General features: G+C 39.1%; 1 protein-coding gene across 3 annotated transcripts in view; it reads right to left on the bottom strand.

Annotated features, from left to right (window-relative positions):
* slc24a4b (solute carrier family 24 member 4b) overlaps positions 1-15,960 on the bottom strand; it is a 35,184-nt gene that overhangs the window by 7,565 nt on the left and 11,659 nt on the right. For all 3 annotated transcript variants that reach the window (XM_008397466.3, XM_008397464.3, XM_008397465.3), the window contains 8 exons: positions 6,747-6,823; positions 5,481-5,555; positions 5,308-5,392; positions 5,089-5,192; positions 4,096-4,170; positions 3,981-4,006; positions 3,401-3,454; positions 24-115 (listed from right to left, as the gene is read on the bottom strand). In XM_008397466.3, the coding sequence (XP_008395688.1) occupies positions 24-115; positions 3,401-3,454; positions 3,981-4,006; positions 4,096-4,170; positions 5,089-5,192; positions 5,308-5,392; positions 5,481-5,555; positions 6,747-6,823 (588 nt within the window). The remainder of the gene's footprint in view (positions 1-23; positions 116-3,400; positions 3,455-3,980; positions 4,007-4,095; positions 4,171-5,088; positions 5,193-5,307; positions 5,393-5,480; positions 5,556-6,746; positions 6,824-15,960) is intronic.

The raw sequence follows: 15,960 nt of genomic DNA, 5'->3' as shown, positions 1-15,960 counted from the left end.
AACATAGTCAAAACAAGCATTACCGTCCTCCATCTCGCTGCTGGTTGCAGCGTTACCATTGGCCACATTTTTGTTAGACTTCCCCATGAAAAACCGCTGCATGCTGGAGTTAAATCTAGGGAGGAAGGAGGGGAAAAATATCCAATTAAAAAAATAATAAAAAGCTGGGCAGGTGAAGCATAACAGCGTCTTAAAATGTCTATTTTTCATTATGCAAAATTGTCAAGGGCCCAATTTTCAAGGCCACATTAACAATGTTATGGAAAATGGCTGAGCTACGCTGCTCTGTACTGAGGCAGAAAAGAAAGCCAAAAAGAAATGTTCCCAAAAGGCAATCAAAGGCTCTTAGCCACACATTTTCAGTGAGACCATTTCAGTGCCATTACATAAAAACGGATCAAACACTGAAGGAACTACAGCTGCCTTTGAACATAAAGTATGCAGAGGTAATAGCTGGAGTGTTAAGAGCTGTTCTCTGCCCTCAGCATCTTCAAAGAACATTACAACTATATATAAAAAAAAAAAACGCCTGATAAGAGCAGAGAACGAAGACAGACCAGATTCTGTGTCAGTATTTGAGGTTTTTTTCCCCTCCTAAAACAGAATTTTGATTCATTGGGGAAAATTACTTTTATTCTACACAGTGCATATTCAATGTGAAAAGACTGTTCATATGACTTCTGTTGCTTTACTGTTAAACATGTGGATATTTGCATACACCTTGAACACTTGAAATGCCCGAAATAAAGTCAATTTCAGATAAATTGCTCATCTGCCAAACGGTCTTGAACCTGCTTTTCTATTTGTTTCATAAGGTCTAAAATGCACAGGAAGCTTCTCAAATTGCTACAGACGTTTGCTGTTCAAATTACTGTATTCATGCATTTTGAAGGAAATTTGAATGGAAGAAAAAGTCACATCCAAGGACTAACCACAACATGTGTGGACTGTAAATTCTGTAATCAGGGCAACTTTTGGATGAATTATCGCATTGGGGTTGCAGAGGTGTTGAACCGGGTTGGCCAACACCTGGAACACCAACACCAGCAGACATTCCTCTCCAAAACAACAAATAGAACATTTCTATTAGATCTAGAGAATGTTCTGTGCCTCCTCACCTTTTCCCCCCAGACTCTCTAGACCTTTCATTTCTAAGTGAAAGATTTTATTTAATCTAAACATAACTTGAGCCCTGAGCAGCTGTCCAGTCTTGTTTTAGCCCAGGTGAGACTTAAATCTGTGGCTTAGGGGAGATTGTTTTTATACAAAAAATCAATATCTTGAATTCTCGAATTTCTTTGGCTTCACAAGCTCTTAAGGTTATGATCTAGGGCTGTAGTGATACGATAATCTCACGATACGATGCGCGATATTCTGCTCACGATACGATATATAGCGATATTTAGCAAACGATACAACTCAATACACTTGCGATTTTCTGAAAGATTTTAGAGGGACAGGGTGATTTTCGTGATATTTTGTGACTGTTATAGAGTTGGACTGAATTAATTTAACTGAAAACTGATTAAAAGCACCAACTACACAATACCTGGCTCTGGTTGGACATGGACACAGACTTAAAGTCGACAGCTGGACAAAATGAATCAAAGAAGTGGTGAAAAGACATGTTTAATTGAAACAGTACAAACTGTAGCTTACATGCATTTGTAAAGTAAATAAAGTTCACCAAGTACCTGCTCTGAATAGTTTGATACCTTTTTAACCTCGACACTTAACATCTGAAGAAATCACTCTAAGCCTGATGACCGAATCACTCTCCCAGTGAAGCAAGCAGTGAGTGAGCCAGGTGACAGTCGGATGTTACGATACTTGCGGATGAATATCGATTTTTTTTTCCTAAGAAAATATCGATATGCATCGCAAAATTGATATTACACACCCCTACAATGATCACAAGTAAATCTCTGTCATCGTTTCCCCTCTCATCCTTCAAGTAATGCTTGGATTAAGCACAGGACAACCTTTTGTAGATTATTCAGGTATCTAGCAGTGGAAAGGTTCTTGTGCATTTCGGATTCTCTAAACCCAAAATATGTGCAGACTTTTGTCCAGCACTTCATTATAATACAAAGTTATTTTATGATAGTGAATTTTTTTTATCATGGGTCAAGGAACAGAGACATTGCAAAAAAAGATATTCTGTGGATTTCAGCAAGAAACTATTATAATTGGTATAATTGGTTATGATATTGTGATGCAGCATTAATGCCAAATATAAGCCATCATATTTAAGAGGCCCTGTTCGCACAACAGCAAATGACCCCAAAGAGCAGGATAAGTTTAGATACAAAAACCCAAAACAATTAATTCCTTCCTACAAAAGGTTGATAAAGTTAAGCTGTCAAACAAACAGAAGAAAATCTTTCCTGTATTTCCCCCCCCCCCCTCAGGTTTGCCAAAACAGCCGCTGTGCAGCCCTCATTTTGATCCCAAAGACTCAACGTCAGTGTGCATATAATGGTATTACGAGTGCATTTTGTCAGTTACAGGATTAGATTTAGAGAACAAACATAAAATGCTCAAGAGATGAGATGTACAGCTTATAATTTATGGCAACATTTTTTTTTTTTTTCCTCCACTTCAGCTTTCATCTCGGCGCATTTGACGAGGGAGGGGGCGGAGTATTATCTCAAATCAGAGACCCAGACGGTCCGCGTTAAACGCACTCTGCTCCATTTGGACTTGAACGGCCCCAAAATGCTCCACAGATATTTTGGGTTAAGGGAGACATGACAGCATGTCCTACTGTAAGCATTTATTCCTCCAAATGAGAAAGGAGGGGAATGATCCGGTTAAGCCTGGTGCTCTTAGCCACTGCAGAGGGAAAAAGATTAAACTCTTATGGCAGCGAGTGAGCAGGCTGCCGCTGAGTGTAGCGCAGATTACCAGCTGGACAGAGACAGCAGCACAGGACAGCATGGTTGGTATTATCGAGTCTGGACTGTAAAGACAAATGTGGCCTAATGGAGTGCACTTATGGTCATAAACGCATAGATCTATGTTTAGAAAAAAAAAATAAAAAAGTTCTCTGCAGGCCAACACATGGCTGCTGTGTTAAAGAGTTAAAATTAGGATTTAAACACGTTTCCACTTACAAACTGCAAAATACGAGAAACGTGTCACATTGTTTAATTAAAAGGAAACAATTTTATAGTGCAAGCAGCAGCATATCATATCCATACAGAGGAAAATGTGCGCCATCTGGGCAGGGGACAGAAATGGGGACACTCCCCTCCAGCTGGAAAAATTCCTGCCCTCTTGTGAGAGCGCAGTCGTTTATACTCATCAGCTCACAGATGTACAGGGATGAAGCAGAACTTTATCAGTCCAATAAACCCCAATCCAACAAGAACTGTTTGTGAAAAAGGGCAGAACTCACTTCATGACCAAGATGTAGCCTGCATACATGACGACGAGCACCAAACTCTCCCACCTGTAGAAGAGAATAATAACAAAAAATAGGTTCAAACAGATTCCAATTCTTAACATAGAATATTGAAAAGATGAATCATTTCAAAAAGAGTTACTGGCCTCAAGATATAGCTGGGTTAACTTCTTAACATTGTCATTTCTACAATATCTTTAACATGTAAAAGCAAGTTTTTAATTTGTCTGTAGTAAAAGTACCAGAGTTCCACCTGTTCCTGTGAACTGGTGAGCTCAGTGAAAGGTTAATACTTCACACACTTAGCCGTTTGTGTTTTTCATAAGTAGAAATATTTCCAGTTATGGTGAGCAACACCGAGCACTTTAAGGTAAATCCGATCTGTGTCAGAAGCACTTAAACTACTAAATTAAACTCATTCAGGTGTAGCTCGTCAAATTTTAGTATTGCTATTCAATTTTAGCTAAAGCTGCATCATGTTGTTGACTTGTTTGAATTTTTTTGTGAATACAAGTCAACCTGAACTAAACTCTGAATAAGTTGCATTTAAAGCTGAATAGGAAAATCTTCTCACCAAACTATCTTCTCATCGTAGATGAACTGCAGAAAAAAAAAAAAAGGAACAGATTAGTATAACCTAAAATCCAAGTACAAAAATGCGCATGTATTGACTGCTAATGTTAACTTACTGCAATCAAAGCTACAACAGACAGGATGTAGTAGAAGGAGTCCCTGAAAACAGCCCACCAGGTCAGCAACACCACCTGAGAATTTACAAGTAGAAACATTTGTTATGGTACCAAGTGTTTGATTTCAGAAAACCGCAAAAAAAAAAAAAAAAAAAAATATTGTGTAATTATCAAAAGGCTTCAACTACATGCAGCAAAGCCCTTCTAAATCAAGACGCTGCAAATTCCGGGTAGCATTTTATTCAACTATTCTGAATCTGATGTTGTACAAGTGCATTTATTTGACGACGATCTGAACTGAAAATGTAAATGGTAAAGATAACAGGAAAAAACGTGAGGTCTGAAGGGCTAAATGCCTAATCAGGCAACATTTAATTCAAGAACAATTGTGAAGGTCAAGACGTTCAATCTTAAGAAAACACGTTTTCATCACAGTGCTACTGTTTGCCAGTTATAGTTTTTAGTAAAATCTTTAAATTCAAAAGTTTTATTTCTTAAATCTTTGAATTTAATTTCTAAATTTTAAGATTTAGGATGCAAGTTTTATTTTAAAAGTGGAACTTGGATAATTGCAGTCGTAATCTACAAGAGTACTGTCCTAAAAAAAGAAAAGCACAAAAATTGCACCCATCACACAAATGATGCCTGTTCACATTAGCAGACATTGTAACATTAAATCAGTGATTTTAAGTTATGTGTGAAGTATTTCAGGCTTTTGGGTCAAATATATGCATGAAATATGAACAGATTATGGAAACAATTGCAGAAAACTTTCAATCTTTGCTCTCTAGAACCATTTCTCATTGCTAAAACTTTGGCTTTTTGTCGTCTTCTGAAGCCAATGACTAAATCAGTCCTCAATTTCAGAAGCTTTGGTTTCTCCTCAAAGGGCGGGGGGGAGAGAGGAGGGGCAGCACATGTGCTGCTCTACAGTTTATAAATAAACAAGATGATGCAGCCACAGCAGTAAGTCCCCCGCTCTGACTCACGCACCTGTCCGGCGAAGATTCCACACACACCGATGATGCATAGGATGTTGAAAACTGCTGAGCCGACGATGGTCCCCACCCCCACGTCTCCATGGGTGATGAAGACACCTGCGCACAGGGAGGGAGCGTCTCAGAACCAGCAGTGACACAGACCATCTGGGACCATCTGTATGCACGACCTGCGTGCGTGTGTGTGTGTGTGTGTGTGTGTGTGAGTGTGTACCGATGACAGATGCAAAGAGCTCTGGCGCAGAACTGCCAGCTGCCATGAAGGTAGCTCCAGCAACATCTTCACTGAGGTCTAGTTTCTGCAATATGAAAAGTATTGTGAATTTGTTACGTAATATTTAGGAAGAATAAAAAATAAATAAAAAAGGATTAAAGCCCTCACGGTACCTCACAGATCTTCTCCAGTGACGTCACAAAGTATTCATCACAAGTTATGGCGAGTGCCAGAAACATGTAAAGAGTCTGGAAGGAGAAGTCGGATAAATCCATATAAGGTGTAGAAAATACATGTACGAATCCATTTTTCTTGACCTGAATTTTTTTTTATATAGATCAGAACTGCCTGCTAGTGCTGCTGCTAAAGGACAAGGAAAGGGGAACAACAAACCATGGTACAAGATTACAAAAAAAAAAAACACTATCTGCATTAAATTCCAATGTCAGTTCAGTGGTAACGTATCCCCTTACAATGAGAAAAACTGACAGGATCTTTATACTCCCACAGTGAGAAGGAAGGGAGAGATTCAGCCCGTTTCAGCAGCGGAGAAGAGATCTATAAATTATAGATCAGTCGTGACACCATCAAGGCTGATCAGCTCTCATAGAAATGCTCTGCTCTATGCTGTCCACAGGGGGCACTGCAGGACTGCAGCACTCCAAACTTTCACACTCAGGGCTATCCTGCTGATCAGTGAGGCCAGTACAACATCAAACCAAGTCAGAAGAATGACCAGTGCATTTAATCTAAAAATAGAAGCAACGTTGTTAAAGTCTCAGAGGCCTGACAATTATTGCAATTTCAGCAACGGCCGATTCCAGCTTTGAGCTGGAGGTCCGTCACATATTCTACATCTCAGGTTTTTACCCTCAAAACCAAATGAAACATTTTTCAATCCTCTGTTGATAAATGGCAATGCTTTCCTTAATATGGTTTTAAAAACAATAACACTCAAAATGCTTTTAAAATGTACCATATGCTTAAGGTTATGCATACCCTTAAAGGAGTTAAAATTAAAGTATATTCAAATCCGTCTCCAATACACATCACATCATCTCAAGGCACTGTACATATTTAAAAAAAAAAAAAATCCGTTTCATTCTACTAAAGCTCTTTAATTGTTTTTTTTTTTAATCTAAGGAAAATAGTAGATTGCATTATGTTCTAATGTTTAGACATAAAGCTTGAAAGAATAATCTTGCCTGTGTTGAAATGGATTTGATCAAATTAAATCAAGCCCGTTTCAAAAAGGTTCACACGGCAAACTCGGGCTTGACAATTTACTTTAGGCCAAGCAATTTCATTCAGTTTATTCCAATTTGTTCTAAATCCCACTACTTCTGCACAGAAACTAAAAACAAAAGGACAATAAAGGTTACTTAAACAACAAGAAACACCGAGTGCGTATGCCTCCCGTCGGCTGAGAACTCCCTTACCGCTGCGATGTGCAGCAGGACGGCTCCGCTCTTTCGTTCGTCGTTGGTGAAAAGGTCATCGGGGAACTCGTGTATTGCTGAGAAGAGAGGAAATGTCACGGTCACAACACATCAGCAGCATGACTGTGAGGTATTCATGTACCCAGCCCACCCCAACAGGACTTGGTGACTTCATGACGGCTATCCGTCTGGGAGGCAGAGGCCTGGGGGCGTTTAGTTTTTAGTTCGCACTCTGATCTATTCTTGTGTTGGAGGAAGAAAGGGTGCGGGGAAGGACCCTCATAGGATCTGCTCAAAATCTCAACTTAAGCTGCAGCATGTCACACATCTTAATCAATACAAAACAGCCAGACGTTCTGACTGAGAAAAATCTCGAGTGTGAAATCAGAATTAAAGCAACCAGGCAGAAGGAACACGCCAAGGTTCATCAGGTGTTCCAGCTTCAGTCCAGAGTGATCACAGCTCAGATCTCTGGAGTCACAATTATATTGCCTCTGGCTGGAGACGGAGGCAGGTCATTTCCCTGATGAGAGCAACATCTGTGACTGATCTGATTCTGCTGAACTAGAACTGATGGATCAAAAGAGAGAAAAAAAAAAACTCCAATAACTTTAGGATGCTGCTGGATTATTGCAAAAAAGATTAACAGCTTGAAATTTAAGCATCTAAACAAAAACACAAAAACAAAAAACAAGGTACCCCGAGAAACAGGACAGAGAAAACTGCCTCAGGGAGCGAGGAGGATCTTATGTAAACCTCAGAGCTGGAGTGTGTCAGCAACTTGCCTGAGGTCTAAAGAGCTTTTTTTTTTTTTTTTTTTTAAAGGACAGTGTTATGATCGGGACAGAGACTGACGAATCCATTTCAAAGTATTTTACAAGTGGCAACCATTTACCGACTAGTGGTTTGTTTTATTTGTTTGCACTGGAACAAATTCAGGTGATGTGGCAACTAATCTGAAAAGCCAATATTCCTATGCAGAACCTGGGCCTTGTAGCCATGTTAGATATATTTTAGATTAACCTGAAATTTAAGCAAATGTATTAAATGTTGTGGACTGAAGTTTCCAAGTAAAGCAGACGAGCTGCCAGCGAGAACCATATGTCTACATCAGATTCAGACTTGGTGGCTTTCACCCAGTGAGCTCCATATGGCATCAAATCTCAGAATGAAATCGTTTGCGCTTTCAGCAGGTTGTCAATTAACAGCCAGCGTGCATGCCAGCAATAGTTAATGCTTCAAACTGGTTTCCTTCCAACTACATTTTGTCACAACTTTAATGCTTATTGGAGTTTAACAGGCTAACAAAATACAATTAAAAACGATACAGAATTTTACTTTTTTTTTTTTTTTTTTTTTACAAGTGGAAATACAGAATATGTGCCAAATCCAGCGCAAACAATTGTCTATAAAAGTCAGCTAATGCACAAGTAAGCCCACCATCTTAAATTTAAACTCCAAATGCACCTGTTCAGTGAACCTGTGGGGTTTGTTAGAGCATTAGTGGAACATTCTAGAGATAAAACATCAAGTATAAAGCAGGATCCACCCTGTCTGCATCATGTCCAGCATGAAGCATGGAGGTGGCAGCATGATGCAGGGATGCTTTTCTCCAAAAAAAAAAAAAAAGAGGAACTAGATCAAAACCAAGACTCCATAAGGTATTAGATTGATGGAGGTTCACCTTCCAGCAGGATGACAACCCTGAACCTACAGCCAGAGCAACGATTGAACACTTTAAAAATCATCATCTTTCTTGATCTAATCTAACAGAAGATGGACAAAAAAAAATCTCCAACACTTGGATAAAAGTAGTGATTCTACAACTTTTCCAATCAAATCTGAAAATAAAATTCTGTTTGAGTTTTATTCTTGAGAAAAAGAAAAAAAAAGGAATTAATTTTGTTTCTCTGCACAATTATGAGTACCGTATTTTCTGCACTATAAGGCGCACCGGATTATAAGGTGCATAGAATAGATGCTACAGTTTGGGTTGCCAATTTGTTCTGTACTCTATTATTACACATCTACATTTGTAAAGAAGTGGTCCCTGAGTGCTTTATATAGTAGTCTGCCCCAGTCGTTTCACTCACGGTGTTGGTGTTGCAATATTGTGCCCGACTGCTTTCTGGGTAACAGACCAACCGACACCCTGCCGTCGCAGTCTCTTCCCCCGCCCCTTCCCCCGGCTTTAAATGTATTATCAAACTTTATTAACAAACCAGTTAATGAAGTGGTGGGATAGTTCTGACAACTATCCCAGCATGCACCGCGTGCTTCGTCTATGGGGAAAATGAAGTCAGCGGCTGCTTACCGTAGTTGCTAGACCTGTTGTGGCTCAATATTGGTCCATATATAAGGCGCACCGGATTATAAGGCGCACTGTCGATTTTTGAGGAAATTGAAGGTTTTTAGGTGCGCCTTATAGTGCGGAAAATATGGTAGGTGTTTTGCATTAAATCCTGAAAAAATAGGTATTCAAAACCCCTTGAATTCCATTACAAAGCGCTTTGTCTGGTCTAACAGAAACAACATTCCTACTCAAGTCGTCTGGCCATCAAGTGAAATGTGCATGACTCAAACATGTCTAAGAAAAAAAAAAAAATGGAATATTAAACTGAAAAACACTACCACAGTTGGGGCCTAGAGATACGGTACTTTAAAGGGGAGAACTCTGCATCCATTTCTGCATCAGTCTGAAGTACAGTGACATGAAACTGAATTTACCGCTTTCAAATGCTGCACTGACTGACATGTAGTATCAAACATCCACTTTGTCACAAAATTAAAATCATGGCAGAAATACGCACCAATTTTAAATTAATGCGCACTTACAGGTGCCGACAGTAAAACTTCAAGAAAAAAAAAAAAATCTCAGTACAAACAAGCACCGTTATTTTAATTTGTAATGAAGTACCAGAGCACCAACATAGATCTTACAACAGTATTGATTGTGCCAGGCAGCTTTACATCTTTTCATATCCGATAGGTTTATTTACTCAAGTGTCAGATGGCTGCCTGCAAAATCAATTACAGGATTTATAAGCAGCAAATAGCTCTCTAAACATGCATTTTAGATTAAAACGGCATGCAAAAAATAAAATGAAATCAAAAGAGTTGATTTATCCTCCCTACATGTTCAGTTGGGATTCCAGCGTGCCTGCAGGTTAGCCAGCTGAAAGCTTTACCCAATCCCGGCTTGCTGCTGTAATCGTCACTGAACGACAGCAGAAAGGTGAACCTAAAAAAGGGTGTAAGCGCCAAGACTGCACAGCGATGACAGGCAGGCGGGAGGTCAGCGCTCAGCCTCGTAAACATTCAATCAGACAGAGTCTATGGGGTTCGCCACCGTCTGCTGCCAACAGAGGTCAAACCAGACATGAACATTGCTTTCACAGCCAATTCCCTCACAAGGACAGGACATGGTGTGCACACAGACCGAGGCAAATCAAAACATTTGACACCAAGAAATTAACGGGAAGTGTCCCTTTTAGGATTATTAATGTGCAACAAACCAGTCAAGTTTTAATCAGCTGTAAAAAGAATTTTAACATCAAGTTTTTTTAATACCGTTTGATTTACATTTCCAGTCCCACACAACATAAAATTTTAATAGACCTCACTCTGCATAAGAGCAACCAGTTGTTTTTTTTTTTTTAAAGAATACAGCCAATTAAGGTCAAAGAATCGATTACAACTTGCAGCTTTTAAGATGTCCACATTTACTACACTGATGAATGTTAAATATACTGTCTTCATTCTGTGCCACACTGGTTAAAAATTTCACTGGTAATACATTAATGCTTTGTGATTAAAAGCTACAAGTCCTTCAGATTTGTTTCGACAAGTGGGCAATAAATGTTTCAAAGTTGTTAAAATCACCTATTCATTTATAAATTCCAAGAAAATCCATAATGCATACCATCAGTTTTAAGATTTCCTAAAGTGTCATGACAGGAATTTATTGCTCCAGCTGGTGTAGTGCAATAGAAATCCCTAATCTAATTTGCAAGAGGAAAGCACACCTCAGGGAAAACCGTATCAATTAGGATGTTTTTAAGAGGATAAAACATGTTGTTGATTCCAACTGCAGTTTAGAGGGATCCGACTAAAATAAATTGAGCTGTTCTTTTACCACAAGCGAGATCTTTGCAATAGAAGACTTCTTCTAAAGTAATGTTTGCGTTTCCTCCTTTGGAGCAATAACTAGAGTTGTAGCCTCAAGAAACATTTCATGTCTGCTCCAAAAAGGCTCAGTAGACATGGATAACAAGCAAAAAGGTTAAGCAAATTAATCCGGTCAACACCAAAAACGTCACCGTTTAAAATGCAATCGCATTAATTGAATGACGTTAAACGCTTTAATTTTAAAATCACCTCTTGCACAAAGAAACCCCACTGAAAGAGCCATTTGCTTCATACAAAAGCAGCTGATGACTTTAAATATAGTAAATGATTAAATATGACCAAGACAGATGTAACTGTGATGATTAGTTTAAGAGTTATGAAAGAAGTGGTCGAGTAGTAAATGGTCAATTTTGAGATTGGATTAGCTTCAAACTGCTGCAAATCAGATTTTTTTTTCCCCAGCTGTATTTTTGTTTTTAACACCAATTCATAAGGCATAAAGTAAACATGTATGCCTCATGAATTGCATACATAACCAATGTCGATATGAGTGGCAAAGCATGCCGGACACTTTTTATTTTTTTTTACACTTTTTGGCAGTTATTTCATAATCTGGCCAAATCACAAACATTATGGCTCAGTTACATGATGGCCTTCAGCATCTGGTACCTCCTGCTGCACCAGAGGGAGAGCAAAAAAAAAAAACAAAAAAAAAACCCTGGCAGGAATGTGCATGAATGCGTGCAAGTGTTCCCTCCGCACTTCTGGTGGTCTATGAACAAAACCTTATGACTCAAGCGAGGTTATGAAGTGGACCTTTTTGCCCGTATGGCTCCATCAAACTAAGTGATGAGGCTAAACGGATCTTCCCGGGAGAGCGAGACAAGCACAAGTCTCAAATATTATACAACCAAATAAAAAAATGAAAAATGTGACATGAGTAAAATGTTATTCGGCAGAATGCCCGGTGTTGCCCTCTGCCAAAGCCTGCTCTGACCCACAGACCAGCCAGGTCATTAACTAAATACAACTGACAATCCACTACAGCAGTCAAGAGACTCTTGAGAGGGAGCTCTTCCTCTGGGTCATTATTAGCCCATTAGATAATTAGCTTGCTCCAGAAGGCATCAATGAGCAGCGTAATGTAGATTCACTGATCAGCCGTTCTTGCAAACATGCAATTATGATTCAACTTCTGGAAATCCATCGAGAATGTCAAACTGAGTCTGCCATCAAAACATTTACGTAAAACAAATGCATGTAGGGCCTCATGAGCACCTTAACCTGTATGATTAACATTAGAATCGCTTTGAGTTTTACTTTTAATTTCAGAGTTCATACACCTTGATACATTGAGATTCATTCATTTTACAGCCAATAATGCAAAATGATGTTTGTCAAAAGACTGAAGTTACTCAAGGAAGAATGAGCTTACAGAAAATATGCCCAGGTACTGTACAGTAAGCACACTGAATACTTTGACTCCTTTTTCTGTTAATTACATTGCAGTGCAACATGGACTTCCTATGATGTTCAGAAAGCCCTTGTTGCTTCAATAGCAACATTAAGCTCTTCCAGATTTGCCGGGCAGGTCCAGTGCTGCATCATTTACTGGAATACTACATAGCTTTTCTGTGGAGTTTAGCTCCTGTAGTCATTACTCAGGTATTGGTACTTTAAACTAGATGGACAGGTGCCAAGTTTGGATGGGGGGAAATGAAGCTCATCAGCAGAGAGAAAAATGAAGCGCTTTAAGAATTCTTGATAAACGTTTGTCATGACATCGAACTTGATAAACTTCCATCTGTAATCCTTCATCAGGGCAGACAGACTTGAAAGATCTCCATGTACCAAATCTGACCTTCATCGAGTTGCTCAGTCCAATTTTTTGATACACCATTAAGTTCAACAGTTTCACAAAGTCAAATGGGACGTTATGGTTACAGTTGTTTCTGGACCAAAAGGACTCCATGTTGAATAAGACTGCTGTAGAGCTTTAGAAGTACACTTTTCCCTTCAGGGTGAGCTGCAGCGGCAACGAAAGCATGTTCATTAGCACCTTGCTAAAAGTGGAACGGGACACAATGCGTTGAAGGGTGTATAAATGCATAAGGAGGTCAGGCATGCTCGGAGAGTTCTGCACAGAAAACTTTTCTGCAGGTGTTTGTTCCTGCTCCTCTGCTGCATCATTGCTTCTCGTTTGCCAGCCAACAATGGAAAAAGTCAGGTCAGTCTGCATTATGCACGGCAGCATAATCCCACCCTGCATAATTCCCTTTCAAAATGCTTTCTGGTGCGCTCCCTGGAGTTGAGAAATGCACATTTGAACATGGGCAAGCCTCCACCTTCGAACAGCTAAAAAAACTTGCTGCTGGTTTCCACCTTTAGTTTAACTGAGGGAACTTTTTGTCTTATTGCACACAACAGACATTAGCAGCAGCTTTTTCAAGCCAGGTCTACTTTTTCATGTCACAATCAGTTCCTCCTCGATCTCATGAAATATGCATCACCAGCCTACATGTACAGCCAACAAAACAATCCAAGATGCTTTGCTTTGTTTGCCTTTACATTGTACCTTAACCAGGGCTATTATGCTACTGGTGTGGGAGTTTAATCTGGTTTTAACAGTTTATTGAATGCAAATCATTCCTCCAGCACATTAGCAGATGTGGTTCCATCCTCCTTTTCCAATCTTGTGCGCTTTGCAACAACATCTACACAGGAAGGGGATGCATGTGAGAAAGTAATCCAATAGTCCCAAGTAAGCCACAAGTCATTTCCCAGCGAGCATGCATCATGTTGCCCACACCGCCTGGAAGAACCCATAAAACATTCGGATCCCAAAATAAAAACATTGTTCCAGATATCCTGCTAGTTGCCTTCCTTGGGTAACAGATGAAAGTGTGTTTGTTCCATTCGTCATGGGATTGCTACAGGCAAGCATCTGATGAGGTGGCGTGACTCAAGAGCTGCATGCAATGGTTTTAAACCCACAGTTTTACTAGCAACTTTAACAATCTATAGACCACCGAGTCAATCTTCTCATCCACTTTAGAGTAAAGAGGAAGAAACCAGAACTGAACAGAATTTGTTCAACAGTTTTGGAAATGGAGCAACACGATAGCTAAAATTAAAATTGTCTTTATATTGGCCATTGGGATTTTACCACACTAATTTTGCTCATTTAAATTCCAGTGAATAATAAATGCTCATCTCAGTCAAATACTTTTTTTTTAACACAATCACGGAAAAGCATTTTTGAAAACATGCATCTCTACATTTTAACACCAGATTGTAGAGTTAGAAACTGTCTAGAATAGCGGTTCTCAACATGGGCGGTACCGCCCCCAGGGGGCGTTCAGAGGATGGCAGGGGGCGCTGGCGGACATTTTTACAAAAGGGGGGTGCTGGGATTCCTTTGGAGGGCGTTTAGTCAAAGGTAAACTTTACACCTTAAATGCACAACAATGCCAGTTTAGACTTTGAGCAACTTGGTAAAACTGTATTGTGTAACATTAAACCATGCTTGGCTGCAACTGTATCGATGGCAGCTCTTCTTCTATTCAGTGTTTGTTAGCTTCTTGGCTCCGCTCCGCTCCTGCTACTCTTCACTTTACCACATCAGTTCAGCGTTACACCGGCTGATGACGTTGATGTGATTCACTTTGTCTGGTATTTTTGTACATATGTTTTGGCAGTTCTGTGATCATGTTAAGCAGAAACTTGTATTAAAAAGTGTTTTATTTCCGTTTGAAAGCTGTCCCCTTCCATGGAAGAACAACAGAAAATCGCTCTTATAAACATGCTAAAATCACGATACCCTGACTTTGTATGAAACTAAATGGAAATGAATGAACAACAAAATGCAAAAATAAACTAAGAAACTAAAGTAAATACAGAGGAATAAACTGATATGGCAAGACCTTTTGATCAAAACTTAATACATAGAACTGTATGGCAAGAATAAACAGGCACCGTTTCCAGATAAAAGGTAAAATATTGTTGAAATGTCATGGGTTTGTTGAGACCACATCTAGTACTGAGAATAAATGTATCTTACAGACCATAACAGTACTGATCACTTATTTATGTTTTTAATTAGATTTGATATACGTATTTACTTCTTCAATATTATTTTTCATGTCAGTGTTAATGTCATGAGGCTGTTGACTCCATGACACTTTCAATTTGACTCATTAGGATTTGATTAAGAACCAGATTTGTTCTTTGTAATTTCTGTCCAGTGAAACTATTAATCTATAAATCAGATATAATCCATGCTTCTGTCTTATATTTGTATGGCATTAAAAGGACCTGGAACTTTTGTTTTTCCACTGAAAGCTCTGGTTTGCACAATAAATGCAAATTTTATGGATGATACTCTGATGTCCCATTCTCCTGAAGGCAGCACAAAGCTGCACTACCAGAAACCGACAGAAACACTGAAGAGAAGAAGAGCCATGATTAATGTAGTTACAGTTCTATCCATGTTTTAATGTTGCAGAGCTCAGTCGTTTTGCAAATAGTTCAAAGTTTAAACTGGCATGTTGTACATCTTTTATCTGGTTATTTTGTGGAATATTTAACAACTAGAAAATGGCACAGAATAAGAATATTTTTCCACTCTGATTGGCTGCTGTTAGGCCTACCAAGTTTAACTTGAATGTTAATTGCTTTTTTCGTAGACGCCTGTGAAAATAATTTCTATTCCTATGGCTTTTTTGTTCTCTGGGAAATTATTTTTGATGATAAATACAGAAACAAGCATAAAAATCAAAACATCTACAATAGTGATAGTAATAATAATAAAATAGTCAGTGCAAAGTAGCCTACAAATTCTTTGGTGGGGGGCGGTGAGGGACCTGGAGAAAGGCTGGGGGGGTGCTGGCCCTGCTCTAGAATGTGAGCAGTGTTTCTCACATTCTAGAGCAGTGAGAAGCACTGCTCTAGAATGAGCTCAGGAGAGCAGCACAGATTATATTTAACATGTAGCCACAATAGGGAATAACCATGATTTCACATTTTAGCATGTTAGACAACTTTAGCTGTGTTGCATTATTTCATCAGTAAAGTATTGGGAAGGCTT

The sequence above is a fragment of the Poecilia reticulata genome, chromosome 21 (assembly GCF_904066995.2).
Source record: "Poecilia reticulata chromosome 21, P_reticulata-male-v2, whole genome shotgun sequence".
In the NCBI taxonomy this organism is placed as follows: domain Eukaryota; kingdom Metazoa; phylum Chordata; class Actinopteri; order Cyprinodontiformes; family Poeciliidae; genus Poecilia; species Poecilia reticulata.
The sequence above is the reverse complement of the archived record's forward strand: the minus strand, read 5'-3'. Positions and strand labels throughout refer to the sequence as shown.